We start from the raw sequence: 25,004 nt of genomic DNA, 5'->3' as shown, positions 1-25,004 counted from the left end.
TATACTTTACAAATGATAATCTTGTTGAACTGAAAATATTTTCATTTCATTGAACATTTTGTTGATAATTAAATAAGTTTCATGTTCCTTCTTTTTAGAATTAATTGCATTATTGATGGCACTTATTCTATTATAGGCAGATTTTAAATTTTGATAATCTGTATGATCAGGTAATGTATGTTTCAATACTCCTTTTAATAGTAATTTATATCTTGGTAATCTATTTTAATATTATTGTAATAAAAGTATTTAAATATTATTGTAATATTATTGTAATGTTAGTATTTAAATATTATTGTAATGAAAGTATTTAAAAAAAAACAAACCTTTGAATTGGTAAAATTAAAAAAGATTCAAGTGATAAACCTTTACATTCCTTATGTTTTTTAGTTTCATTTAAAAATGTTAAAAATTCCCTATTTTTCAATCTCAATTCTCTCAAAGTATTTGAAGATTCATTATAACCATTTATATATTCAACATAAAAAAGGAAAAAGAAAGATTGATTCATAAAACTTTCACCAATAAAAACATTTGGCCATTCTTTCAATTTTTGTTCTAAATTTATCAAGAAAATTCGATGCATTGATAAAATTGTTGATAAATTATTAAATATTTTTTGAATTTGTGAAATTGTTAAATTAAATCTCATTGTATCTGTTAAATCTGAATTTTTTAATGGATCTATATATAGTCTTTGAACTAGTGTTAAAGATTTAACATAGGTTTGTTCTGTTTGAACTATTTCACTAATTAGTGAATTACGTTGTGAAATAATGTCATATTTGGGAAAAATTATTTTCATTCGATTTCTTATACGAAATGAACGAAATGCTTTTTGTATTATTTTAGCTGAATATTCTTGTTTTTCAGTACATGATGAACAATTATTTGAATATTTTAATGAATATTTTAAAAAATTAATTTCACTTTCTAATTTTGTCATTTTTTCTATAATTGGATGTTTATCAATAGATTTATAAATTTCATTTTCAAATTTAGTTAATTCATGTTTAGAATAATCGTTTAAAATTGAATCATTTGTAAATACTTGTTCTTGATTTAAATTTTTTAATTGATTTAATTTAAATTTAATAAAATTTAAATTAATTTTATCATTTAATTCATTTTCAATAATTTTAATAATTTCAAATTCATCTTGTTTTTGTAAATTTATTATAGCAAGTTGAGTTGTTAATAATTTATTCTTTTCAACTTCCTTTTCATATAATTCTTTATAATTTATATTTTCATTATTATTATCAGAATTACTATTATTAGAAATATTATTATTATTATTAGAACAACTATTTAATGTTGTAGTTGATGTTGATGGTTCTTCAAAACTGTTATTGTCAGAACTTGTTATTGATAATTGATGAATTGTACTGTTTTCCGTTATTGTTGTTAATGTTGTTGGAAAAATATTATTAATTTCAGTTAAGTTTAGTGATGGAATTTCTTGGCGTAGTCGAGATGATGATGATGTTGATGTTGGTTGCTCTTGTTTTTCTGGATGGTGATGATTGGTCGGATCTCTCCCATCATTGTTGTGATGAAATGACATTTTTTTTTCAAGTAGAATCACATTTCAATTATGAAAGAATCACTTAATTTTTTATTCGAAAGGTCATTTGATATTTTCATGCCTTTTTAGTATCATTTAATGATATGGACAATGCAACTTGAAAAAACATGAATTAGGTTCTTCCATAAAATGTTTATTCTTCACATGTATAAATTGTGAGTTTCAAATTGTGATTTTAATTTGTTGAATTTTTCAATTCTTCAATTTTCAAAAATCAAAATGTTTTGTAATACTCAAATGTGTTCAATTGTTTTTTCAATAAATCAATATTGTTTTCCTAATTGTGAATGGACATGCTACTTGTAATCTTTCTAATATATTCTTGTAAAAAGTAACTCTTTTTGATAACTTCAAAGTTTCTAACAGAATTTCCAAACCATTCATTTTGAGACATTTTCTTCAAGTTTGGTTTTGGCATATTTTGAATTCCTTTTCTTAATAAATTGATAGAATCCTTGTATTCATCCTTAATCTATATTAATTTAATATTAATGAAATATTGAGAGATGAATTATTAATAACACAATTGTTAAAATTCGTACCTTTGAAGATTCCATTGGAATCATAAAGAAATTGACAATGTCATTCTTCTTAAATTGATGGTGCCACATATGTGGATGAATAAATCCATTCTTTCTAAAGCTTGTACTTGTAAAGTAGCTTTCCAATAAACTTTCTGTATGTTTAATATTCAATTCACTCATATCTGTTGGGCTAACCTTATTGTAAACAAAAATAACTTCTGGAACATGACCTTCTAGAGTTGGTTTTTGTTGAGAAGAACTCTTTCCACATTGTGAAATTGTTGGAACACCTTGTTGTAACATTCTAATAGTTTGAATGAATTGATACATTTTAAATTGTTCAAGTGAATCTGCTTGATGATCAACTACTACAAGTACAACATGACAAACACTAAATACAAACAATGCAATTTGTAAACTTGTAATATCAATAAAACTTTCCAAGGCAGCAATTGATACAGCTTCAACTGATGTTTCAAATGGTTTCATAAGAGAATTCATACTCATTCCATTAAAGGAATGTTGAATTTGTGATGAAAATAATGGTTGAGTGTCGATAAAGATTTGTTGTTCTGATGTTCTATAGATATCAATACCACTAGTTTTGTATTTGCAATCCAAAAAACATTCCAAATCTTCTTGTGGGAAAATTTCAGCTCCACTTCCAATCAATGAGTTTAAAATTTTAGATTTTCCACTTCCTTGTTTTCCAATAACTCCGATAACAGAATAATTATTACTTTCTGTAGAAACTTGCTTATCATTAGGAAATAAATTTGACATGGCTTGTAAGTTTTGATTTGATTGAAGTTCAAGGATTGTATTATACATTCCAGATGAATTTTCTTGAATTAAATTCAAGCACTTTTTATCAAAAGACAATGGAACCATTTCAATAGAAGCCTTCTTCTTTTCAACATTAGAAGAACCATTTGTTGTTTGTGGAGAGTCTTGCTTGTTAATATTTTCATCCAATGATGATTTTACAGTTGTAAGAGGTAAACTACCAGTATTTAGAGTAGTTGGTGATGAACCACTGGTAAAGTTTTGACTAATTTCTGGTTGTAAATGTTGATTAATTCTTCTAGAGGAAGGCTCTGATGGATTCTTTTGTAGTATAGTAGGTTGATTTGGTGTATTGCCAACAGGAGTGTTGCTGATAGTATTATTATTAGATAAATTTGATGATGATTCAGCTGTACTTGGTTTCTTTGCCAATATTTGTGGTGTTCCTTTGATTTGAACAACGGGTTTAGAGACAAGACTTTTATAAGGCTTGCTTTTAGGTTGATTATTGTTCATTGTATTGCTGCTATTATTATTATTGGAACCACTTGATGATAAAACAGAAGAATTACCACCAGTCATCATGAGGGAATTTCCTCCATTTGATGAACCAACTCCTTGTTGTTGTTGATTGGATGATGATGATGTAGTATTTGAAGGATGATTTAATGAATAAAAAGCAGGACTTGTAGTAACTACAACATTTGTAAATCTAGGACCACCTGATGATTCAAATCTATTCTTCTTCTTATTTTGTTGATGACCAGAGCCGCCACTTGTTTGATTGATCGTTGGCTGCTGTGAATGGTTGTTATTCGACTGCTGATGCATCTTTCATTTATGATGAAGACTAAAAAGACTTTAGGAATTTTTTAATTGTTTTTTAATTTTTATTAAATAATGAATTGTCATGTGATGATAACAAGGCTGGTGGAATAATAGAAACGATAATATTAGGTAGGGTATTATACATTTGTTCGAGACGATTAGGAGAGTTGTTTGACAATGCAATGGACAAGAGCCTTTACAAATTCAATTTGATTATCAATATTAATTAAATCATGTGGAGGTACATGAATGAAAAGGCTATAACAATTATGTTTGGGTTGAGTATGATGTAGTGATGAATAGTAACAATAATTACAAATAAATAATCCAGCATTATTTGATTTTTTGCAAAAACTTCCATTTTTAGTTATTAAAGAAACACATTTTTCCAAATTAGATGTATAATCTTCCAATTTTCTGATATCTTCTTGTTCTGAAATGGCATCTTTTGTAGATTTTACAATTAGAGAATATTTAATCTTATCATTTGCAGAATCTAATACTAAATCCGAGAGTGGAATATGAGTTTTACAATTTTCAAGATGTTCATTCACTTCCTCAACTAACTGATCCACGTTTAATTTACAATTTAAATAATTATCAATACATAAATTATTATTAATTGGTTCTTTTTGAGGAGCTTCTCCTTGCTCATCAGGAACTCTAAATGATTTTTCGTTTTTTCCTCTCTCTTCAATTTCATACATGATTGTATTTCCACTCACTCCTAAATGAATATAAATTCTAGTCAGATCGGAATTTCCATCTTGATTTCCAAAATATTCATCAACTCCTTTCATTGATGTTTCAACAATATTATAAGTGATAGGAACTTGGCAAAATTCACAATCTTTTAATTTTGATATGATCAAAGTAGTTGGATTTTCCTTCACTCCAGCAAATGGTCCGAATCCAGTTATATTAATTTGCAATCTAGACATTTTTTTTGGATTAGTTTACAATCATACTCTTAATCCATAATTTCGATAACTGTGTTGAGTCTCTTAAATAATTACCTCCGTAAACACAGTTAATTACCTTTGTTTCTTACCATTGGAAACCCAGGCTTCAAATGAACTTTCAGGTCTTGGAGGTTTAGAATTTGGCATTGTTTCTGCTTCCTTTTCTTCAGCTAAAATATCTTTGCTTTCTTTCATAATGTCCATAAGTTGTTTGATTGATTGGGCAACATTTACATTTGAATTCATCAATGTAGAAAGGTTTTGTCTGTCCACATTTTGTACTGCAAGACTTAGTTTGAGTTGATTTTTGAGTTTCTTGATTAGAATCTTTCTTTGAATTTCATTCTTCTCATATTGCTCTTTTTCATCCTCAAATAATTTGTTATTCCTTTGAAGATTATCATTTTCTTCTTGAATCTTCTTGTTATCAATTCTAATTTCTTCATTTTTTTTGGAGAGTTCTCTAAGAGCTTCTTCAAGCTGAGAATTTTTAAGTTTAAGAGCTTCAAATTGAGTGTGGAGGAAAGATTTAAGCTCTTCCTCCTTCTTTTGTAACTTATCTTGAATTTCCTTGAATTGTCTTTTCATTTCTTCATATTTGATCTTATTGTCCTTATATTCTGTTTGTGCCTTATCATTTTCTTTTTCTTGATTTGTTTTCTCTTTGAACAAATTCTCATAATTAACCTTTACTCTTGTAAGATCCCATTGTGTTTCGTTTAATTTTGTCTGGAGTTTTGCAATTTGAGTTTCTTGTTCATTATTTTTCTCCTTAAGAGTTTTCACTTGTTCTTTCAGTTTGTCTCTTTCTGTAGCAACGAGTTCGTTATCTAATTGAAGCTGTTTTGTCTCCAAATCTTTTTTCTTCAAGTTATGAAGAGCATCCTCCCATTCCTTTTCATATTTTGACAGTCTTCCCTTCAAAGATTCAATCTCGTTTTTATCTTTATCTCTATTAGAATTATAACTTAGTAATTCCTTCTTTACTATATTCAGTTCATCCATTAATGGTTGAAGTTGTTTTTCTGCTTGGTCTTTTTGCATTTGAATAAATTCAACCTTCTTTGAAATTTCTCCAATTTCTTTCAAGAAACTTTTAATGTCATCATTCTTTCTTTCATTCTCTTTTGTTTCTTGTTTAACTCTCAAATTAACCATATCAATTTGCTTTTCCAATTTAATGACCTCTGGTACGTACTTCTCATGTAGGGTACGAATTTCCAACTTGGAATGTTCTCGTTCTTTCAAATTCTTATCTTTCCACTTTTTGTATTTTTCTTTCAATTTCACAATCTTCAAAGTGTTAAGAAGCAATTTCTATTAAACAAACCTTTGATTCTCTATCAGCAATTTCTTGTTTGAATTTTTCAATGAATTGATTATAATTTTCATCCTTCTCAGCAAACTTTTTCTTAATAGTAAGAATTGGATCCTCAATTGGTTCAGTTTTTTCATGAAGCTTTTTCTCAGTTTCATCATTCATCTTTCTTTGCAACTGAAGCTCTGTAGAAAGTAAACCTATTTGTTTTTGTAAGTTCTTGATATATTCATCTTCCATTTTGGCTTCCTCTTGGGATTTATAACCCTTAGTTGACTGAACAGAATCAGTCATTATGAATTGTCCTGTTGATGCAAGTGTAGGTCCTTGAAGTGATACAATGCTTGCACTCATTGCAGATGATGGTCTTTTTTGGGTACTTGAAGAAACATCCCTGCTCTGGCTGCTGAGTTCAACCATTGTCTTTCCGATGCTTTGTCTTAATTTTCTATCGGAATAACTATGATACAACCTCTCATCTTCATCAAGGGATTTATTGCTTTTTCTGAGGGGTTTTATTGTTAGTGGAGGTGAATTCAATAAATCGTGAATTTGAGGTGTTGGTCTTTGTTTCATTTTTTCGTAATTTGAATTTTTAAAAAAGGCGCCAAACGGTTAATTCCTCTTCATTTATTAATTTATGTTATTGATCACAGTTCTCATAATTTCGATATATAATACCAGAAAGGAAAGGATAGTAAAATTTAACAATTTATTGTAATGTTTGAGCTATTGAAAAGTACTAACGTTCTAAAAGCCAGTTTGATGCAATAGGGAAGAGACATTAATTACGGTCCTTCGTTTTGACCCCACTCGTATGTAAAATAATATTTTCTCCACCCCACTCGTGTGTAATGTAATTTTATTAAAATTTTAAGAAAAACCAAGCTTCGCTTTCAGCTTGCTTGATTTTTCTTTATTGTAAAAGCTAGCTTAATAAAAGTAAAAAAATATTTTAAAAAAACCTCAATACAACTAACCCTCTACCAAAACAAAGCACGCACTTCCAAATGTTTCCACAACAACAATAACACGCCTTACCTTCACTTCATGAATTCCTACAGCAATTACCATCAAGAAATTAATTAAGGATAACCATTGGTACAAACTGATGATTCATTACCTTAGAAGACACTTTTGTAAATAGAAAGGAAGATTAATCAACAACAACCAGCACAATACAATGGTTTATACTTCACCACATACGGACAAAAATAACCAAAGAAAAAGTTAAGAAGACTTTCCCAGCAACTATAATTCCATAGGTTTAACAAGAGAAGGAATTGGAACAAGAAGAAGAACCACTATAGAATTAGAAACGTGGAGTACCAAAGAAATCACAATTTGAAGAATTAGTTAAGAAATAATTAAATAAATAATGTTTTTACCCCCCAATTATTTCGTAATTTCCTAGCCAACACCCCTAAATTAAAAGTAAGATTTTTACCCCTCCTCCCCACTTGTAACAGTAATTTGTGTCTCTTCCCATAGAATGTCCACATCACCAAGTCATTTCGAATAAAAACTAATCATCAACAAAAAAAATGTCAGCAAGTAGTGATTTTGTTGATATGTCAAAACAATTGTATGATTTAGAACTTGATTACTGGAGAAGCCACATTCTCTACTGGCTATCTCGAAAGTTTGATGTAATCTACAAAGGTGGCTCTACTCTCTCTAAGGTATTTCACATATCCAACAGACAATCCAAGGATATGGATCTAAAACTAATTCCAAAAAAGAACAATTTCATGGATTTAGAGTTAAAGTATCACATGCCACAAAACAAGAAAGAAAGAGAAAAGTACTTTGCCGCCGTGTTTGAACACACAAAGAGACTAATTCCTTTTGTTGTCGTTGAGAAAATTAAAAACGAATTAGACACTGAATGTGAAACTTGTGTATTTCTGGTAAAATTTGAATCCCAAGTTAGAAATTTGGAAGGTGGTGAGATTTATATTGACATTGGTTTAGATGAACATAATTGTGTAGTTACACGAGATGTCAGATCAGTAATCCACCAATTAAATAAGTGTCCAAAGATTGAAATTGATTGTGTTCATCCATTGGAAACATTATTAGAGAAAATGGATGCAATTGTCAAACGAAGAAAAGTTACTGATATTCCTCTAGACAGATATATCAGACACTTTTATGATTGTAATGTAATTATTGAAAATGAAGAAAAATTAGACCCACTTCCAAAGGTCTATACAATTCAAAATTTGTTCGAAGCAAAAGTAGATAAGAAACACATCCAAAAGTTTTCTTACAAGAGTTTCGAAGAAATGTCTTTAACTCTTGAAGAAAAGACAATGTTCGAAACTATCAAAGATGAACACGATAGTTCTGCCATGAATTTGGATACTTGCTTGACAAATATTATTACTTGGTTGAAAAAGAATATTGCAGAATAAAACATCTTTTGAATTTTTACTAACCTTTCACTTTTATTTGTTCAATTTACTTTATTAATTACAAGTTTTATTAATTAAATACAGTCCAATCTTATTCACAACCTCCATTTGAATGAAAGTGAGTGATCTTCCTTATCATCTACGGTTTTCCAAGATGTTAAACCTCCAAATAATGTAACAATCAAAACACAATTTATCCATCATGTGTTACAATGATTGTCATGCAAATACCCTGATATTTTCAACATGTCCAAATATATTTTACAAAAATGATGGAGAGTAACACTTCTCACATCTTAAATAAATAGTGTTTCATATTTAGCATGTGAATAATGGATGAAATAAAAATGCCTGAAGAAGTGATTGGTGAAAATCATCACATGGTTGATACCAACAAATCACCAAAACACAAGCCTAACCTATTTTATGATGATGTACTCTTTGAAATTTTAAGTTTCAACTCTGACTTTCAATTTATGGTAAATTGTGCACTTGTTTCCAAACAGTGGTTTGCTGTCATATCCGAAAGGTCAAAAGTTTTTTTAAGATGTGAAAATACAATGAAACCACCACAAGGACAGTTTTTAGCAAATATTTCAACACTTGAATTTGAGAGAAGGACTGATGCGTTTGATTTTAAAGTTTTTGCATTGATGAAACATGTTACAAGTCTTGAAATTGATGACAATATTGAGGGTACTACTAATGAAAATGGTATTGGTGTAGAAGGAGCAAAACATGTTAGTGAAATGAAACAATTAACTAATCTTTATGTTAATGCCAATAATATTGGTACAGAAGGAGCAAAATTTTTAAGAGAATTGAAAAACTTGACATATCTCAATATTAGTGAAAATGATATTGGTGTAGAAGGAGCAAAGTATATTAGTGAATTGAAGCAATTGACAGATCTTGATATTAGTTACAATAATATTGGTACAGAGGGAGCAAAATACATAAGTGACTTGAAACAATTGACAACTCTTGATATTGAGTCCAATAATATTGGTACAGAAGGAGCAAAATATATTAGTGAATTGAATCAATTACAAGTTCTTAATATCAGTTATAGTAGCCTTGGTGATAAAGGAGCTCAATATATCAGTGAAATGAAACAATTAACACATCTTTACATTAGTGATAGCTTGATTCGTTCAGAAGGAGCAAAATATATAAGTGAAATGAAGCAATTGACAAATCTTTTTATTGAGAACAATGATATTGATGATGAAGGAGCAAAACATATCAGTACCATGAAAGAATTGACAAAGCTTTATATGCAAGGGAATAGATTAATTAGTGATGAAGGAGCAAAATATTTAAGTGAATTGAAAAATTTAACAGTTCTTTTTATTGGTGACAATCGTATTGGTAATGAAGGTGCAAAACATTTAAGTGAATTGAAAAATCTAACAAGTATTTATGTGAGCTACACTGAGATTGGTGATGAAGGAGCAAAATATTTAAGTGAATTGAACAAGTTAACAATTCTCCAAATTGGTTACAATGGTATTGGTGCTGAAGGAGCAAAACATATTAGTAACTTGAAAGAATTGACAATGCTTAAAATTCAATACAATAATATTGGTAATGAGGGAGCAAAGTATATTAGTGAATTGAAACAATTGACAGATCTTGATATTAGTTACAATAATATTGGTACAGAGGGAGCTGATTATTTAAGTCAAATGAAACAATTAACACATCTTGAAATTGAAACAAATAGTGATGCAGAAGAAGGAGAAAACATGTAAAGTGTTCTTGTACTAAATTGAATTGATCTTTTTGTAGTTGACTTGGGCGGGCATTCTAAATTCTAAAAAAAAATGTCGAATGTACTAAATGAGGTTACCTCTAACAAACAACAAACCGATCATCATGATGAGGATACAACAACAATATTGAATAAAAGTCCAACGACTAGTAATTTGGAAAGAAAACGATCATCTTTAACAATACAAATAGATTCACCCAAATTACATTCCGATCATTATTCAGAGGAAAGGAAAAATTTATTTAATAGCGGAAGGCTTACAAGATTTATTAAATACAAGGGAAATTATGAATCTACATTATATCTTCCAGAGAAATATTTACCAGAATTTCAAGGAGATTTAGTCCGAGCTTTAGGATTAGGAAGTTTTTCAGTTGTTGTGAGTTTTTAATATTATTCAAAAATTCATTATTGGAATGATTATTGGAAATAACGTATCGGAAATGATAGTTTAAAGCATTTGATAGTGAATTGGAATGTCCTGTAGCTATTAAAAAGATTATTGATGTATTTTCGGAGAGACACAGAAAACATCTGTTAAGGGAAGTCAAAATTATGAAACTATTGAATGGTCATCCAAATGTATGTGATTTAGAGTGAGTTGGAATTTAAATTTATATTGCTTTAAAAGGTTGTAAAATTAATTGACATGTACATTACAGGAAATCAATCAAGTCCAAATATTGAAAAAGTTAGGTTTGATTCATCTCCTTGTAATTTCTCAACGGAGGATGAATCATTTTATTCACCATCTGCTTCATTATTTGTGGATTTTTCAAATGATTCTGAGGATTTGTACATTGTTATTGAATATATGAAGGATGGAACTTTGGCAAATTTCATGTCAACCACTAGGATACTTCAGGAACAAATTTCATCTGATGTTTGTAGGAATATAATGTGTCAAATATTATGTGGATTGAATCATATGCATAATTTTGGAATTATTCATAGGTAAGCTTTAATGAACACTAATCAGTCTTACTATTATTGTACTCATATTAGAGATTTAAAGCCAGAAAATTTACTGGTGGATGGTGATCGAGTAGTATTGGCAGACTTTGGACTTTCTAAAAAACAGCAAACAGAAAAGGGAAGTTCATATGTTTGTTTCAGATATTATAGACCTCCTGAGGTTGTGTGTAAGTATTTATTGGATATTCTAATAGTATAATAATTTGAAGTAATTCTAGTACAATATCATCAACAGACAACAGCCATAGATGTATTTTCCATTGGATGTATATTCTTTGAAATGTTATGTTTGGAACATGGATATTTCATGCACAAGGAATTATTTAGAGTGAATGGTAGTATGTATTAATTCTTCAAATATATATTGATTGACATGATAAGTTCTGAATCATTTACAAAAGTTTTGCGAAATTCTAGGATATCCAAATAATGAGGATGTGAAAGGAACTGAAAATTCAACAAAATACTTTCACTCAAAAATAGATTCCAAAGATTATGATGGAAAGAAGCCATTCCTTGAGGAAATGTGTTCGAAATTTAAACCAGATGAGGCAGATCTATTGAGGAAAATGTTAACTTGGAATCCAGATACTCGAATCACAACTCAACAAGCTTTAGAACATGAATATTTTAAAGGATGTGAATATCTAGTCAACTATTCGAACACTAAACCACAAACTAATCAAGATATTGATCTTGATGTATCTGCTGATGATAACACAAATTTCAAACAGAGTTTTATTGAGGAAATTATTTCATTTAGATTATGTAAATAACAAATATTACATTTCACTTTCGTAAATCATGATTCTTCTTTTGATGTCCATTGAAAATAAGTCTTAAAAGAATCAAAAAATTTACCTCCAAATATTTTTACAATTTTACAGTTGGCGCAAAAACTCCTTAAAAAAATGGTGAACAATAAGGTAGGTGATTTGGATGGTTGAGTGTTGTTGTATGAACTATTATTGTTGTGTGATGATTCATCGGGATTCATTGTGATTGTATTATAATTGATGATTTCAATGTATTATTGTTTGGATTGATAAAATAGGAACAAGAAACTGTCGGAATAACGGAAGTCATTGCAAAGGCTGGTCTTGTTTATTCGGAAAAGAGTACATTGAGTGAGATATTGAGTAAACCTAAAATCATGCCACTCAAATCGATAACATTGCAAAAGATTGAAGAAATGGAAAAGGAAGCTGCACAAATGGCTGTCCAAGCAAAGACTGCAAACAAGTCAGATCCATTTGAGGAATAATGAACCTTAATTTCATATTATTTATTAAAAACCAAAAGGTAATAAAAAACAAATTGTAAATATCAAAACTAAACGGAAAATGTCAAACAAATATTAATAAAAAAAATGAACCCAAACAGAGGAAACGGAGGCAATTACGAAAAGTATTCTTTCATCCAAACACTTTCGGAAGTAACAATTACCATCCCAGTTCCACAAGGAACCATCGGAAAGCAAATGGATATTGATATTAAAGCTAATCAATTGAAAGTTGGTTTGAAGGGAGCTGAACCTATTTTGGATGTAAGTGGTAGCAATTTGATGATTATCGGAATTAAATTTGATCAATTAATTTCATCATCACAACAATAATCGTTCAATAGGGAAAACTTGCTGAAAAAGTTGTACCAGATGATTGTTTCTGGCAAATTGAAGATAAGAAGGAAGTTATTATTACCTTACAAAAGGTCAACACAATGCAATGGTGGAGCAAAATTTTGGAAGGTGAACAAGAAATTGATACAAAGAAAATTGAACCAGAAACATCTAAACTCTCAGATTTAGATCCTGAAACTAGATCAACTGTTGAAAAGATGATGTTTGACCAAAGACAAAAGCAACTTGGATTGCCATCATCTGAAGAATCTGCCAAAAATCAACTTTTGAAAGATTTAATGGAAAAGAATCCAGAAGCATTTAAACAATAAATTATATTAATTGTTCAATTTCAAAAGCAATTTCCTTGATTTGTCCCAAAGTATTTGGTGTTGCAATGCAATTTGGAACAGCATCAATAATCTCTTTAGTTAAAGTCTCATTTTCCCGATATGAACTTTCTTTTGCAATAAACAAAAGCAAACCTAAAAGATCCCTAGTTTGTTTGTTTTGAACTTTTTGTAAATAAATTCTGAATAAAGCTATACTTTGTTTTTTTTTCTTATATTTAACAGCTTCCTTAATAGATGCTAAATAAACTGGCTTATCAAAACAACGTGGATAAAGTTTTTCAAGTGTTTCATACTTTTCCCAGAAAGACTCTTTTGGATTATTTGAAAAATAGGCATAAAAGAATGCAATAAGTGTTGAAGGAGATGGATATTGATGTAACATTTTTTCAGCCAAATCTAATCTTCCAGATCTTCCATAAATACTAATCATACTGGCATAACATTGTGCATCTGGATTTGGTATTCTACTGAAAAATTCCTCAGCACGGCTTAAATAACGCTCTTGGGTATAGAAAAATGTTCTCAACAATAGACCAAAGCATTCTGTATCAGGATTTGGTATAGTTTTGAAAAAACTCAAAGCGTTTTCCAAATCACCTGCTTTAGAAATGGCTCCTAATATTCTCTTTCTAGTCAATATTGAAGGATTTCTTAGTTTGTTAAAGAAATTTAGAGCTCCATCTAATCCACTCTTTGTATCTGCCAGTAAAGCTCTCACCACTGCATCTGCATGGATATGGTTGGGATTTGGTATTAAATTATAGAATTTCAAAGCGGTAGATGAATCTCCATCAATAGCTAAACCATCTAATAAATACAAGAAACTGACAGCATCTTTAGATGGAACTGATTGGAAAATCTCTTTAACTCTCTTAGTGTCACCAATATGACAATAAGCTTTCATCAACTCGTTATAACATCTTGCATCCGGTTTTTCAATTGAATCAAATAATTTTTGAACTTGCTGAATCATACCAGCCTCAGCATAGGCACTCATGAGCAAAGTTTTCATTACTATCTGAGAATCATCAGTAAGTTTTGAATTTTCAATAACATCTCTTAAAATATACTCTGCTTTTTCAATATTTCCTTTCAAAATATGAGCTTTGATCAATAAAACATAAATTTCTGTTGTTGGATTTTTTACATATGTTTCACACAAGTAGATTGCAAAATCGTAATGGCCAATGCCAATATATACGTGCATTAGCTTTTCATAGGTTCTAATATTTGGAGGAGTTTTGATATCAAAAAATACAGACAGAGCATCCTCATATCTTCCCAGAGAAATAAGGCTGTGCATCATTATTCCTTTAAGTTTAGATAACACATCAGCATTATTTTCATTCTTATCAATTAATATATTAAACAAAATTTCCATTGTTCCAAAATCCTCCAATAAAGACAATGCCTCTATTGTCATTAGCGCAAATCTTACTCTATCCAATTCATAACCTGTACCGTCAAAGAATTTTCTAATCCTAATAATTACATCCTTGATAGAATAATTTGCTGGTAAATCCTTTAAATGTTGACTGGGCTCTGAAATAGTGTTATTGATTTCATGTTTGTGGTTCTCGATGTATTGATTTAAAAAAGTAATAATTTCATGGGTTGACTCTGGTATTCGGTAAACTACCAATTTGGTTACGCCCAAGAAAATCAAATTCCAATAAGGAATATAAGCCATATTCCCCAATAATTTTAAAGCCTCAACATGATTATCAGTTGCAGCATGATGTTTGATAATTTCACCTTGAAATTTGTTGTACATTAAAGGATTTGTTATGTGTTGTATAATTTTTTTCATTTCTTCCAAATTTTTCATTGCTGCATACGCTTGATGTAATTTTAATAATACTTCGGTACCAGCTTCCTGTGAAGCTATTGTTTTTATATCCAAATCACCATTCTCATCTTTAGGACAAGAACTTTTGATTAAATTGATGACATCCTCGAACTTTCTATTGTTGAGCAAAATTCTTGCAGAAGAAGCAATAAAAGCATTCGAAGACTCGATATTTTCCTTCCTTGTTTGTATAGGAATAGGTTTAATTCCTTTAATTTTGTTGTGTTCATGATGTGAACCATATTTTGTCAAGTTGATTGTTTGTTTAGTTGCCACTTCGGTAGGCTTTGCTGTATTATTTCTTTGTACAGAGAAAATTGGGGTCTCCTGGTAAGAGCCAGTTTCCTGATTGAATACGGATAGTGGAGATCCTTTTACTATTGAAAAACTAATACTATAGAGGCGAGCAAGTGATGATGATGAAGATTTCTTGTTGTTCAACAAGTGCAAAAGACTCTTGAGCCCGCCAAGCCTTTTGTTAAACTTGTTCATTTTTTTCGCCTTTTTTATTTCCCCTAAACAACTTGAGCCCATTTAAGAGCAAAAGATGAATCAACTAATTGAAATTACAAAATCAATTATTATGATTACTAGAAATTAGATAACTAGGATAATGAAATTTTATATAATTTACAATTGTATTTAATGGTATTATTGTCCAACTTTCTTCGAAAGACTTGCACTTTCTCTTTTCAATACATGAAGCAGTGTCTGAGAACTTTCCAAAATCTTTTTTAATGATCACAATTAAAATCATTAATTTACAAAATAACATACCTTATTATATGCTGCTTCTGTTTCTTGTAATGTTCGTTCGTATTCTTGCTTAGCTTGGAGCTTTCTACTTAGACCATCATTGAGGCGATTTAGCTTCTCCGAAAGTACTCTCAATTCGTTTTGTATCCTATTTTTCTCTTCCTCTTCCTTTATTATTTGTCTGGTAACTTCATCTCTCCTCAATCTTAATTCCTCGATGCCTAAATAATGATAATAAATATTATTTCAGATGACGGAGATGATGAATATTTTGCTATCATGATGACTTACATTTTACTAATTGATTGTTTGTTGTTTGCAAACTGGCTCCGACAAAAATACTCTTAGAATCGTCTCCGTTTGACATGGCTTGTTATTAAATTGAGAATGATGATGAAAACCAGTACATACCGTTTTGTTCAGTAGACATATACCTATTTTTTTTTGTAATTTGAATTGGCGCGCAAATTGATTCCTAGCTAAAATACACTTTATTTTCTAGAGTTTCTAATCATGTTCGTGATAAGATCATAAGCTTCTGGGGTCATCCTATTCATATCATCATAATCAAGCTCATTTGATAACCTATACAGCTCATTCATGGTTTTTTCAGAATCTAATAAATCTGAAATATTTAAAGGTGGAGAGTTTTTGAAATTATTTGAATATCCTTGAGTAGTGGATTTATCATGTTGAACAAGTCTCCTCAACTGTTCAAATTCCATTTCAGGATCCACTTCTTCTTCGTCATAGATGTTTTCATTGTCCATAATTTCACTATCCTCCATTTCATCATATCTTGTATTCTGTGTCCTACGATCAATATCAGTGTTAATAGGGTGTTGATTTGAAATAGGGTTGACTGATTTGGTTGAGGTTCTTAAATCCACTGACCCTCTGCTCTTTGGTCTGATTGACTTTGGCACTGGATCCTTCTTATTCTGTGAATAACCCCCTTTGGGTTTTATATCTTCTGTCTTGGAATTATTGAGCTTCTTTACACTCTCCTGCTTTTTCATTGCAATGAGATAACTATTTTCCTCCTCCTTTGTCCTGAAATGAGATTCACAAGGTGCAATGTTACTGACATCAAGTCGTTTTACATTGGGTTTGAAGGTGCATTCTTCAGATTCTTTTGCTTCTCTCATTTTTCGTTCAGATTCGAGCTTTAAATCTTTTCTTTTTGCCCAATCTAATGATCTATCTGCTAGAGAATGTCCATTAGGAGTTTTAGGCTTCTTTTTTGGTGAATGAGACATTTCAACTTCCTTGATCCTTTGCTCAATTTCTTTCTTGTGCTGCTCGTATTCATATCCTTTCCTTAATAACACTTCTTGACGAGGAGTACCTTGATTTCTATATTTGTCTATTTCTCTTGAATTTTGATTAATAGCTGGTTTAAAAGAATATGTTTGAGTTATGACAGTAGGTTCTGGCTTCTTTGGAACTCTGGTAAGACGATCCATAGTATTTGTGTTGGTTCTCTTTTCTAGTATTTCAACTAAAAGACGGCTGTAGGCTCCAACTTTCCCTCCTTGAGCTTCTAATTCTTTCTTTTCCCTATCTGCTAAAGCCATCTTCTTTCTTTCTGCTTCTTCTCGTTTTTTTAACAACACATCTTCTACAGGTTCTCTTCTAGCCATTAAAGCAGATCTAGCATTAATGATAGGATTGTAAAGAGGTGTTCCTGTTTGAGGATCAATATTATTATTAATCTTGTTTTCTATTTGCTCCAACATTTCTCTTCTCTTATTTTCCTTTTCTAAACTGTCAATATATAATCTATCAAACACAACCCCCTGTCTTTCCAAATTTGCAGAATGGACTGAAATATGAGGTTTAGCTTCTTTTGTTTCCTTTTCTTTTTCAATCTTATTCCTAATTTCTCTTTCCATTTTCTTTTTCTCATATCTTTGTATCAAATAATCTCCTACATCTTGACCCCTGTCCATTTGTGCTGCTAATTTTTCACTGATTGGATTAATTTTCGGCTGTTGCAATTGCTCGATTTCTTGTTTCTTGATTTCATTTCTCAATTGTTCTGTTTTCAGATTTTTCTCCTTTTCCCATTGTTGAATAGCATCAATATCTCTTCTCAACTTTTGAGACTTTTTGTTAATTTGTGGTTTCATTGTTATTTCCTGTTGTTTCTTTTCTTCGAGTAGATTCTTTATCATTTCTCTTTTAGCAAGAGTTTGTTCTCTGTATCCTAGTAACCTATCGTATGCTGGTTCATCTCTTTTCAATTCTTTAGATCTCTTATTGATCTTTGGACCTCGTAGCTCCTCTAGTTCTTTTTTCTCTTTTTCCATTCTCAATTCATCAAGTCTTGCATTCAGTTCATCCCTAGATTGAAGCAATCTATTCTCAATAGCTCCTTTTCTTTTCATTTGCTTTGCAAATTCAGTAATGTGTGGTGTTTGTGTTTCACTTTCCTTCTCATCCTTAGCTTTTTTCATCAACTGATGTTTTAATGAAAGGCTTGATCCGAAATTTAGTAATCTTTCATGAATAGGAATATTATCTTGATTTGCAGGAAATGGTATATCATCTAATGTAAACTCCAATTGACTTGTAACATTAATTAATAATTAATGTAATTCAACTTACTTTGTAACATGATCATCACTCTCCATTATTTCTAATTCGTCATCACCCTCACTATCATAATACTTTTCCGGCTCTGGCTCCTTTTGCCTTTGCACTACTTTCTCCCGTTTCCTATCCTCCTCCTCAATAGCTTGTCTCATTTGAGCAATGTTTTGAAATGAATCTATTTGATGAAGAAGAAATTGTCAGTTAAAATAAATACTATCAAGCCTTCGAAAACTTACGTTGATATTGTTCCTCAAGTTTTTCGGCAACGAGAAGTGATTTAACATTCTCGTCCAAATCATAAGGATCCATGTCTAACATATCTTCAAAATCCTCAACCTTATTAGATGAAGCACCACGTTGCATGGTAGGTTGTGTTGAGTATCTTGACATTTTTTTTGAATATGTTAACGAATAGTTTGAGACAACTTGGTGGGAGTTTTGTGGCTGAGAACATAACATTTAAATGGTTATATTTATTTATGTTTTACAATGTGGACAAAGTCGTTGAATTGGGATTTTGTGTTTGCAAGAGCCTTTGTAATCTTATCTCTAAAGTGTTGTTCAGCCTCTTCTGGTGACTTATCAAGAACCAAACAATCACGCAGCCATTTGATATCAGAAACTGAAGTTAATTCTGGAATACCAGTAGCCAACATGAGAAGGAAAAGATTCATTATCAGATGTCCATTTTCTCTCAAAATTTGATAAGCAGCTATAACCTTCTCTTCAAAAGTGGAATAATAACATTTTCCCTTATTTTCAGAATCAAAAGATTTCATAACTTGGGCATACATTGGAGTAAAAACGAATGGTGTAGTTTCTCTCTTATAAATACCCTTATAGGATTTAAAGTTACCAAGGAAGTGACCAAAGTCAATGTGGAATAAATCACCTTTTCTAGTTAACATAATATTATCATTGTGTCTATCACCAATACCTAAAACATATGTGGCAGCACAGTATCCAGCACATGATAATGCAAAGTTTTGTACAGCTTTCTCATAATCTGGTGAAGTAATAACTCCACCATTATTCTTTAACAACCAAATTTCAAGAGGTGCACTTGTAAAAGCCTTAATACCTCCTGAAATACCTCCTGTATCACCAGCAGTAATATTAGCAACAGTGTCACTGTCAACGACAATTTCAATAAAACCTTGTTGATCTCCTGTACAAATACAACCATATGGGTTCATGTGAAGATCCAGACCTTTCTTCTTCCACAATTGATCCATAATAGAAAGAATTTGAAGTGTCAGCAAATCCTGTCTCAGATCGTCACCTGCCTTGAACATGACTTGAATTGGGTCACCAGTTGCATCTGCATTTTGGAATACCAACCAAAGAGGTTTCTTCTTACTGCTCATGACACGACATCTATCAACTTCAATTCCCTTAACTTCCATACGAGGTGAGAGTGGCAATTTGAATTTTGGTGGATGTTTAAGTTCTGCTAAACATGTCTTAACATATTCTTTACATTCTTCCTTATCTATTATTTTAACACCCTCAGCAATTACATTCAATTGATGAAGTACACCTGTTTGTTGCAACAGGGCGATACGGTGAGAGCCACAATTTCTCAAATATTCTTCCAAAATCAAACCGTGTCTTTCTCTAATAGATGGTACATACATTTCTGCCTTCAAATGCCAAAAGAGAATGTGACCAATAATATTTGGTGATCTCAAACCACGTTGGAGTAAGAATCTAGCAAGTGAAGAGTCATGATAACTTTCATATTTCAAGGTTTGAACCAATTGAAGAAGATAGTTACAAAGTTGTTGATCTGAGAGTTGGTTAAGTCGTCCTATCGAATATTCTCTAATAAAACTGGCTCCAAAGTTGTGATCCAACAATTCCAATGCATCTATTGGTTCAATAGCATTCCACTTGGCCAAATATTCCTTGGCAATCAATCTTGCTTCAGGGAACTTCCAAGGTACAGAAAGCAAGAACTTGGAGAGAGCCTTTGGTTTGGCAATAAGTTTGTCTCTATTGAGGAAACACAACCAACGTTCTTCAGAGTTGAGTGTCTTGAGTGGATCATAATTCAAAACTTTTTCTAATTTCTTTTCAGCAATACCTGGAGGTAAACTTTCACTATTCTTCTTGGCAACATATTCTTCAAATCTCTTGATAAATATTTCTGGTAAATGCTTCTTGAATCTATTTGGAGCAACTGGTTTTGATTGTTCTCCTGTGTTTTGAATTTGAGTTTTTCTTGGTTGAGTAAGAGGATTGAATGACATTCCACCTTCAGTTGTTGAAAGTGATCTTGTCAATTGGTCCTTTGTTTGTTTAAGACTGTTGAGAGTGTCAGAGAAAGAAGTATTAGTTTGATCTGTAGTGACTATAGAAGAGAAACTATCTTCATCATCAGGATAAACAATAGGTAACAGATATTCGTCCAAACTGAAAGTCATTGAAATCTTGCTATCCTTAGATTCACCACTTGTCATGATTGGTTTGGCTTCTCTATTTGGTTCCACTTTGAGACAATAAACACCTTGTTTGAGAGTTCCACAAAAGTTGAATAATTGGAAATTCATACCAGCTACAGGAACATTTGTCTTATCCTTCTTGGATTTTTTACCACCTTCTCCTTGTTCTTGTTCATGTTCGAGAATATCTTCTTCATCTCCGTTCAAGAAACTGGAAGAAGCAGCTGAAGATTGATCAATATCAATAATTTCAGTTGGATTTGAAATCATTGATGGAGATGTTCCTAGTTGAAGTTGAGTATTTGCTGTATTAATTTGGAGTGTTTCATTACCAGTAATAACACCCTTCTTGATGGTACTACTAGCAAGTTTTGTCATATCTTGAATGGTTGGTGATCTATTTGATACAATTAAGTGTGGATCATTTTGGACGTATGGTTTGCTAAAAGCTGTAATGCAAATTTTAGCTTCTCGAGGGAGTTCAGAAATGTACAATTCAGGGAAGGTAATATATTGATTAAAGCGTGGATTTCTATTTTGGATTACACACTTTGTAATACGACAATTTGTCAACGGCATTCCACCTAAAAAAACTTGAGCAGTAATGTAAATAGCTCTATCTTCTGAGAGTGGAATATTATCAAGTCCAACAATTTTAAGACGGAATGGACGATGAATATCCCACAATGTGAATGCCTTCTTATCTCTAATTAATTCTTCAGTCCTGAATAAAGAATCTCTCATTGTGAGATTTGCTTGTGTCAAATTGTGATTATTATCAGTTTGATCAATCTTACTAATCCATTCATCGTCATCCAAAATTGTTGAAGAGCTGTTTTTAGAAAATTCATCTTCTGTATAACTACTATATGTTTGCACTCCTTTGAATCTATTGTAATGCAAAAAGATGTGCTTCTTGTTTCCTCTAATATCTTTTTGAATCTTTTTGAATCTTTCATGATCATCCATGGAATATCTTGGAGTTCTCTTAAAATCAAAATCATATTCAGTTGTCCTCAAATTCATATCATATGGATCCAATTCTTTCAAGACAGTTTCCTTGTCCATGAGGTTTAGTTGGACACGATTAATACCACGTTTCAAACATCTTCTAATCACTTCAAAATCAATCATTCTTTGATTACCATAAATATATTCAGATGTACCAGTAGCTTTAAAAATCCACTATGAAATTTGATGATAATATTATTGATGATATTGTTGTTGTTATTAGTAATGATGATGTTCAGAGAGAATTGCAGTTATAATTTACTTACGTCTTCCTTTCTTCTATTCAAGAGATGTGACTTGTTAATCTTGTTAATAAACAACTCGGCAAAATCGTCAGCAGAGGAATATGGTTCACAATCAACCATTCTTTGGAAATTGTCTACATAAAAGTTATATAGACAGTTAATGTTGTTGTTGTTATTGTTATTATATTATTATGAATAGTCGAATAAGAAATTCGATGAGAGAATGTATAAAATGTTACAATTAAATATATATATACGAATGTAAACCAATTAATGATTTGATGAGGTGAGCCGAGATGTTCAATGAATGGGAGATAATGTCAACAAGACAAGCATCAAACAAGTTCATTCAACCATCAGTAGTCAAATAATAGTATTGTTATTATAATACAATATATAGTATTGATATAAATCATTCATGAATATAAACTAATCTAAATATTCTAAACTTACCTCCAACTAAATTTACTTTACAAAAGAATTTAATACTCGGATCAAAAGTAGTATCAGAGGTTAAATAAACAGGTGGAAGTAAATCACCTCTTTCTATAGATTTGTTTTCACTCATAACGTGAGCCTTTCTAATATTGTATCGATAGGCAAAAGCTTCATCACTCTCAGAACTCCACTCTTCTCTCTTACCAATTAATAAATCAATGTGTTTTCTAATTTCTGATTTTGTCAATTTTGAAAGTTTTTGTTTAGTATCTTCTTCATCTGCTGTTACAGTCAAAAACTCTCCGTGAATATCCCAAATTTCCTGTAGAGAGGTCAAGGTCTTGGTGATGAGTGATTTTACATTGACACCAGAGCCTTCTACTACTGCTACTGTAGCTGGTGAATTTTCTCCACCATTTGAAGAAGAAGAACCAGAACCAACTAGAACCATTATTCATATTCATCATACCAGTGGAGGTTGGAGTCATTGAAGTAGGACTACCACTCACTGTTGAATCTTGTATTCCAGTTGAAATTGGAGGTGTTTGAGTGGTAGAACCAGAACGACCTCCATTTGTAGTAGTGGTACCACTGCTATTATCTGGTGTTGTGGTTGTAGAACCGTTGTTCTTGTTTTTATCGTCCTTCTTTCCACCACGATTAAAGAACCTCATTTTTATTTAATGAAATAATAAATAACTGATGACAGATGGACGAGAGGGATTAGACAGCGTATTTTTATGTGACGAGGAAAGGAATAAAATTGACACATTAACACAACAACTAATCAAATCTATTATTTTGGTTGTGACAATTTGGTTCCAGTAAAGAAATGTCAGGCCCATACCACATGAATGTGGGTGAATGACTTAATATCTCTTATTTATTTACGTTCTTTGAAAGAATCACCTAAATCAATCTTGTACAAATCTTGAGTTGGCTTCAAGAATTTCATAAACTTAAAGTCACGAGTATCAACTTCTCTACCCCAAGCAGCATTATCTTCTTCATCTGGATCAATAATGAGGAAATCTCTCAAATCGTAGAAAAGATCAGAAGCAATCAAATCGTGTGGACCTTCTGGTAATAATTCAGATCTATGTTGTTTGTGGAATTGTTCAGTATAAGTTTCAAGGGCATGCTTAATTTCAAGTCTAACAGGTTGACTCAATTCAGATTGAAGAACACCTTCAACTCTCATTCTTTCAGCCATTTCAACAAGTCTAATTCTTTGATCCAAAAATAAACAAGCCTTAGCATAAGTATTGAATGTAATTCCATTGAGAGAACCCAACAACTTTGGTGATCTCTTATAACGAGATTTTTCAATGTTTTGATTCGAGTAGTGAGCTGCTGAAGAATTAGCAACCATTTGATCGAAAAAGTTGAAAGCAAATGGATCACGAGCTTCAGCATAAACATCCAACATAGTATTACACAATGTTAAATATGAAACACTATCAGATAATTTCCATGGCTTTTCGTGTGATGTTGCCAATCTATCCTTGATGAGTTCTTGGAGAGCAAAGAAGTAAATTTCTTCAGCTAATTGTGTTTGTTCAAGCATAGAACAAGCTCTCAAAAGTGTACCGAATGTGGTCAACAATTGTTCTCTGTATAATGGTGATTGAGTAACTCCAGAAGATTGTAATTGATTGAAAGTATCAAAAACATTCAAAACGTCATCCGTAGAAAGTTGTACCTTCATCAAAGCATTATAAGAGACAATATCAGGTTGTTGGTGGTACTTGTAAATATCATCAAAAACTCTCTTAGCTTCCTCTAATCTCTATATTTTGTTGTTGTGTTGTTTTAGAATTTCGGAATAATATTTAAATACGTACTTCCTTTGGTCTGAATTTACCAGCTTCAACATACATATCCACATAATCTTTGTATGGTTTAAACCATTTGAAAAGAAGATTTTTAGAAGCGAACGAACTCAAAATAGTGTTCAAAGTTTTCAATTCAATATTCTTATTCATCTTCTTGAGTTTTTCGTAGGATTCAACAGCTTCAGCAATTTTTCCTACAGCGTTATTATTCAAAATATCCTTGACTAATTCTTCACTAGTGCTTGGTGTTTGGACTGGCTTGGTTGGAACGGAACCTTCAACAGCCTTTTGGAATCGCAAAACGGATGTAGAGAAGGCACATTGTTGAGAGGAAACAGCCTTCAGCAAGCGAGTATTAGAGTGGATAAGTTTATGCATTTTTTTAATTCAAAAAATTTTAATTTTAAAAAAATGAAGGTAAAATTTTTTTGATTATTTATTTCGTAAATAGTGAATAGTTGTAGGGGAGTTCTGTATTAATCTTAATACCCTCATAGATCCTAATTCAAGAGAATTTATTCATGTTTCCCTTAAGCCTGTTTTGTCATTTCATTCTCTTATTTTTTCTGCGCAGTATCCCATAACTGCCTTTGATTCACAGTTGTTAAAATGAATAATGAGTAGATAGATCTATTTCTTTCAATAAATCGTTCACAATTTTAAAAATGAGGAAATACAATTGATC

The 25,004-nt window shown here is 31.1% G+C and overlaps 13 protein-coding genes across 13 annotated transcripts in view; 3 read left to right on the top strand and 10 right to left on the bottom strand.

The window, feature by feature from the left end:
• The window catches only part of NAEGRDRAFT_71907 (rhoGEF domain-containing protein), a gene marked incomplete at both ends in the record, with an annotated part of 1,373 nt that extends 721 nt beyond the window's left edge, over positions 1-652 (bottom strand). The window contains 2 exons of the mRNA XM_002673029.1: positions 31-220; positions 327-652. Coding sequence (XP_002673075.1) covers positions 31-220; positions 327-652 — 516 coding nt within the window. The remainder of the gene's footprint in view (positions 1-30; positions 221-326) is intronic.
• Positions 653-1,865: 1,213 nt separating this feature from the next.
• Positions 1,866-3,729, bottom strand: NAEGRDRAFT_71906 (uncharacterized protein; the record flags this gene model as incomplete). Its single annotated transcript, XM_002673028.1, has 2 exons — positions 1,866-2,060; positions 2,131-3,729. The coding sequence occupies 2 exons, from the start codon at positions 3,727-3,729 to the stop codon at positions 1,866-1,868; spliced, it is 1,794 nt and encodes a 597-aa protein (XP_002673074.1).
• Positions 3,730-3,884: 155 nt separating this feature from the next.
• Positions 3,885-4,526, bottom strand: NAEGRDRAFT_71905 (uncharacterized protein; the record flags this gene model as incomplete). The annotated part of the gene is made up of 1 exon (XM_002673027.1): positions 3,885-4,526. One exon carries the CDS (start codon positions 4,524-4,526, stop codon positions 3,885-3,887), a length of 642 nt encoding a protein of 213 aa, XP_002673073.1.
• A 234-nt stretch (positions 4,527-4,760) lies between these two features.
• On the bottom strand, positions 4,761-5,276 carry NAEGRDRAFT_71904 (uncharacterized protein; the record flags this gene model as incomplete). The annotated part of the gene is made up of 1 exon (XM_002673026.1): positions 4,761-5,276. The coding sequence occupies one exon, from the start codon at positions 5,274-5,276 to the stop codon at positions 4,761-4,763; it is 516 nt and encodes a 171-aa protein (XP_002673072.1).
• A 715-nt stretch (positions 5,277-5,991) lies between these two features.
• On the bottom strand, positions 5,992-6,582 carry NAEGRDRAFT_71903 (uncharacterized protein; the record flags this gene model as incomplete). The annotated part of the gene is made up of 1 exon (XM_002673025.1): positions 5,992-6,582. One exon carries the CDS (start codon positions 6,580-6,582, stop codon positions 5,992-5,994), a length of 591 nt encoding a protein of 196 aa, XP_002673071.1.
• Positions 6,583-7,550: 968 nt separating this feature from the next.
• On the top strand, positions 7,551-8,423 carry NAEGRDRAFT_51880 (uncharacterized protein; the record flags this gene model as incomplete). The annotated part of the gene is made up of 1 exon (XM_002673100.1): positions 7,551-8,423. One exon carries the CDS (start codon positions 7,551-7,553, stop codon positions 8,421-8,423), a length of 873 nt encoding a protein of 290 aa, XP_002673146.1.
• A 347-nt stretch (positions 8,424-8,770) lies between these two features.
• Positions 8,771-10,177, top strand: NAEGRDRAFT_71901 (uncharacterized protein; the record flags this gene model as incomplete). The annotated part of the gene is made up of 1 exon (XM_002673099.1): positions 8,771-10,177. The coding sequence occupies one exon, from the start codon at positions 8,771-8,773 to the stop codon at positions 10,175-10,177; it is 1,407 nt and encodes a 468-aa protein (XP_002673145.1).
• A 669-nt stretch (positions 10,178-10,846) lies between these two features.
• Positions 10,847-12,436, top strand: NAEGRDRAFT_71900 (uncharacterized protein; the record flags this gene model as incomplete). Its single annotated transcript, XM_002673098.1, has 5 exons — positions 10,847-11,151; positions 11,203-11,339; positions 11,382-11,510; positions 11,554-11,873; positions 12,227-12,436. 5 exons carry the CDS (start codon positions 10,847-10,849, stop codon positions 12,434-12,436), a joined length of 1,101 nt encoding a protein of 366 aa, XP_002673144.1.
• A 687-nt stretch (positions 12,437-13,123) lies between these two features.
• NAEGRDRAFT_71899 (uncharacterized protein) lies at positions 13,124-15,484 on the bottom strand (the record flags this gene model as incomplete). The annotated part of the gene is made up of 1 exon (XM_002673024.1): positions 13,124-15,484. One exon carries the CDS (start codon positions 15,482-15,484, stop codon positions 13,124-13,126), a length of 2,361 nt encoding a protein of 786 aa, XP_002673070.1.
• A 159-nt stretch (positions 15,485-15,643) lies between these two features.
• NAEGRDRAFT_71898 (uncharacterized protein) lies at positions 15,644-16,115 on the bottom strand (the record flags this gene model as incomplete). The annotated part of the gene is made up of 3 exons (XM_002673023.1): positions 15,644-15,721; positions 15,770-15,969; positions 16,040-16,115. The coding sequence occupies 3 exons, from the start codon at positions 16,113-16,115 to the stop codon at positions 15,644-15,646; spliced, it is 354 nt and encodes a 117-aa protein (XP_002673069.1).
• A 124-nt stretch (positions 16,116-16,239) lies between these two features.
• Positions 16,240-18,736, bottom strand: NAEGRDRAFT_71897 (uncharacterized protein; the record flags this gene model as incomplete). The annotated part of the gene is made up of 3 exons (XM_002673022.1): positions 16,240-18,319; positions 18,359-18,521; positions 18,583-18,736. The coding sequence occupies 3 exons, from the start codon at positions 18,734-18,736 to the stop codon at positions 16,240-16,242; spliced, it is 2,397 nt and encodes a 798-aa protein (XP_002673068.1).
• A 62-nt stretch (positions 18,737-18,798) lies between these two features.
• NAEGRDRAFT_81057 (uncharacterized protein) lies at positions 18,799-23,158 on the bottom strand (the record flags this gene model as incomplete). The annotated part of the gene is made up of 4 exons (XM_002673021.1): positions 18,799-21,975; positions 22,068-22,180; positions 22,500-22,925; positions 22,954-23,158. 4 exons carry the CDS (start codon positions 23,156-23,158, stop codon positions 18,820-18,822), a joined length of 3,900 nt encoding a protein of 1,299 aa, XP_002673067.1. The 3' UTR covers positions 18,799-18,819.
• Positions 23,159-23,367: 209 nt separating this feature from the next.
• NAEGRDRAFT_71895 (uncharacterized protein) lies at positions 23,368-24,697 on the bottom strand (the record flags this gene model as incomplete). Its single annotated transcript, XM_002673020.1, has 2 exons — positions 23,368-24,273; positions 24,329-24,697. 2 exons carry the CDS (start codon positions 24,695-24,697, stop codon positions 23,368-23,370), a joined length of 1,275 nt encoding a protein of 424 aa, XP_002673066.1.
• Between the last annotated feature and the right edge of the window lie 307 nt (positions 24,698-25,004).

Source organism: Naegleria gruberi, assembly GCF_000004985.1.
Source record: "Naegleria gruberi genomic scaffold NAEGRscaffold_49, whole genome shotgun sequence".
Classification (NCBI taxonomy): Eukaryota; Heterolobosea; class Eutetramitea; order Acrasida; family Naegleriidae; genus Naegleria; species Naegleria gruberi.
Note: the sequence above shows the minus strand (reverse complement) of the source record. Positions and strands in the feature narration are given on the sequence as shown.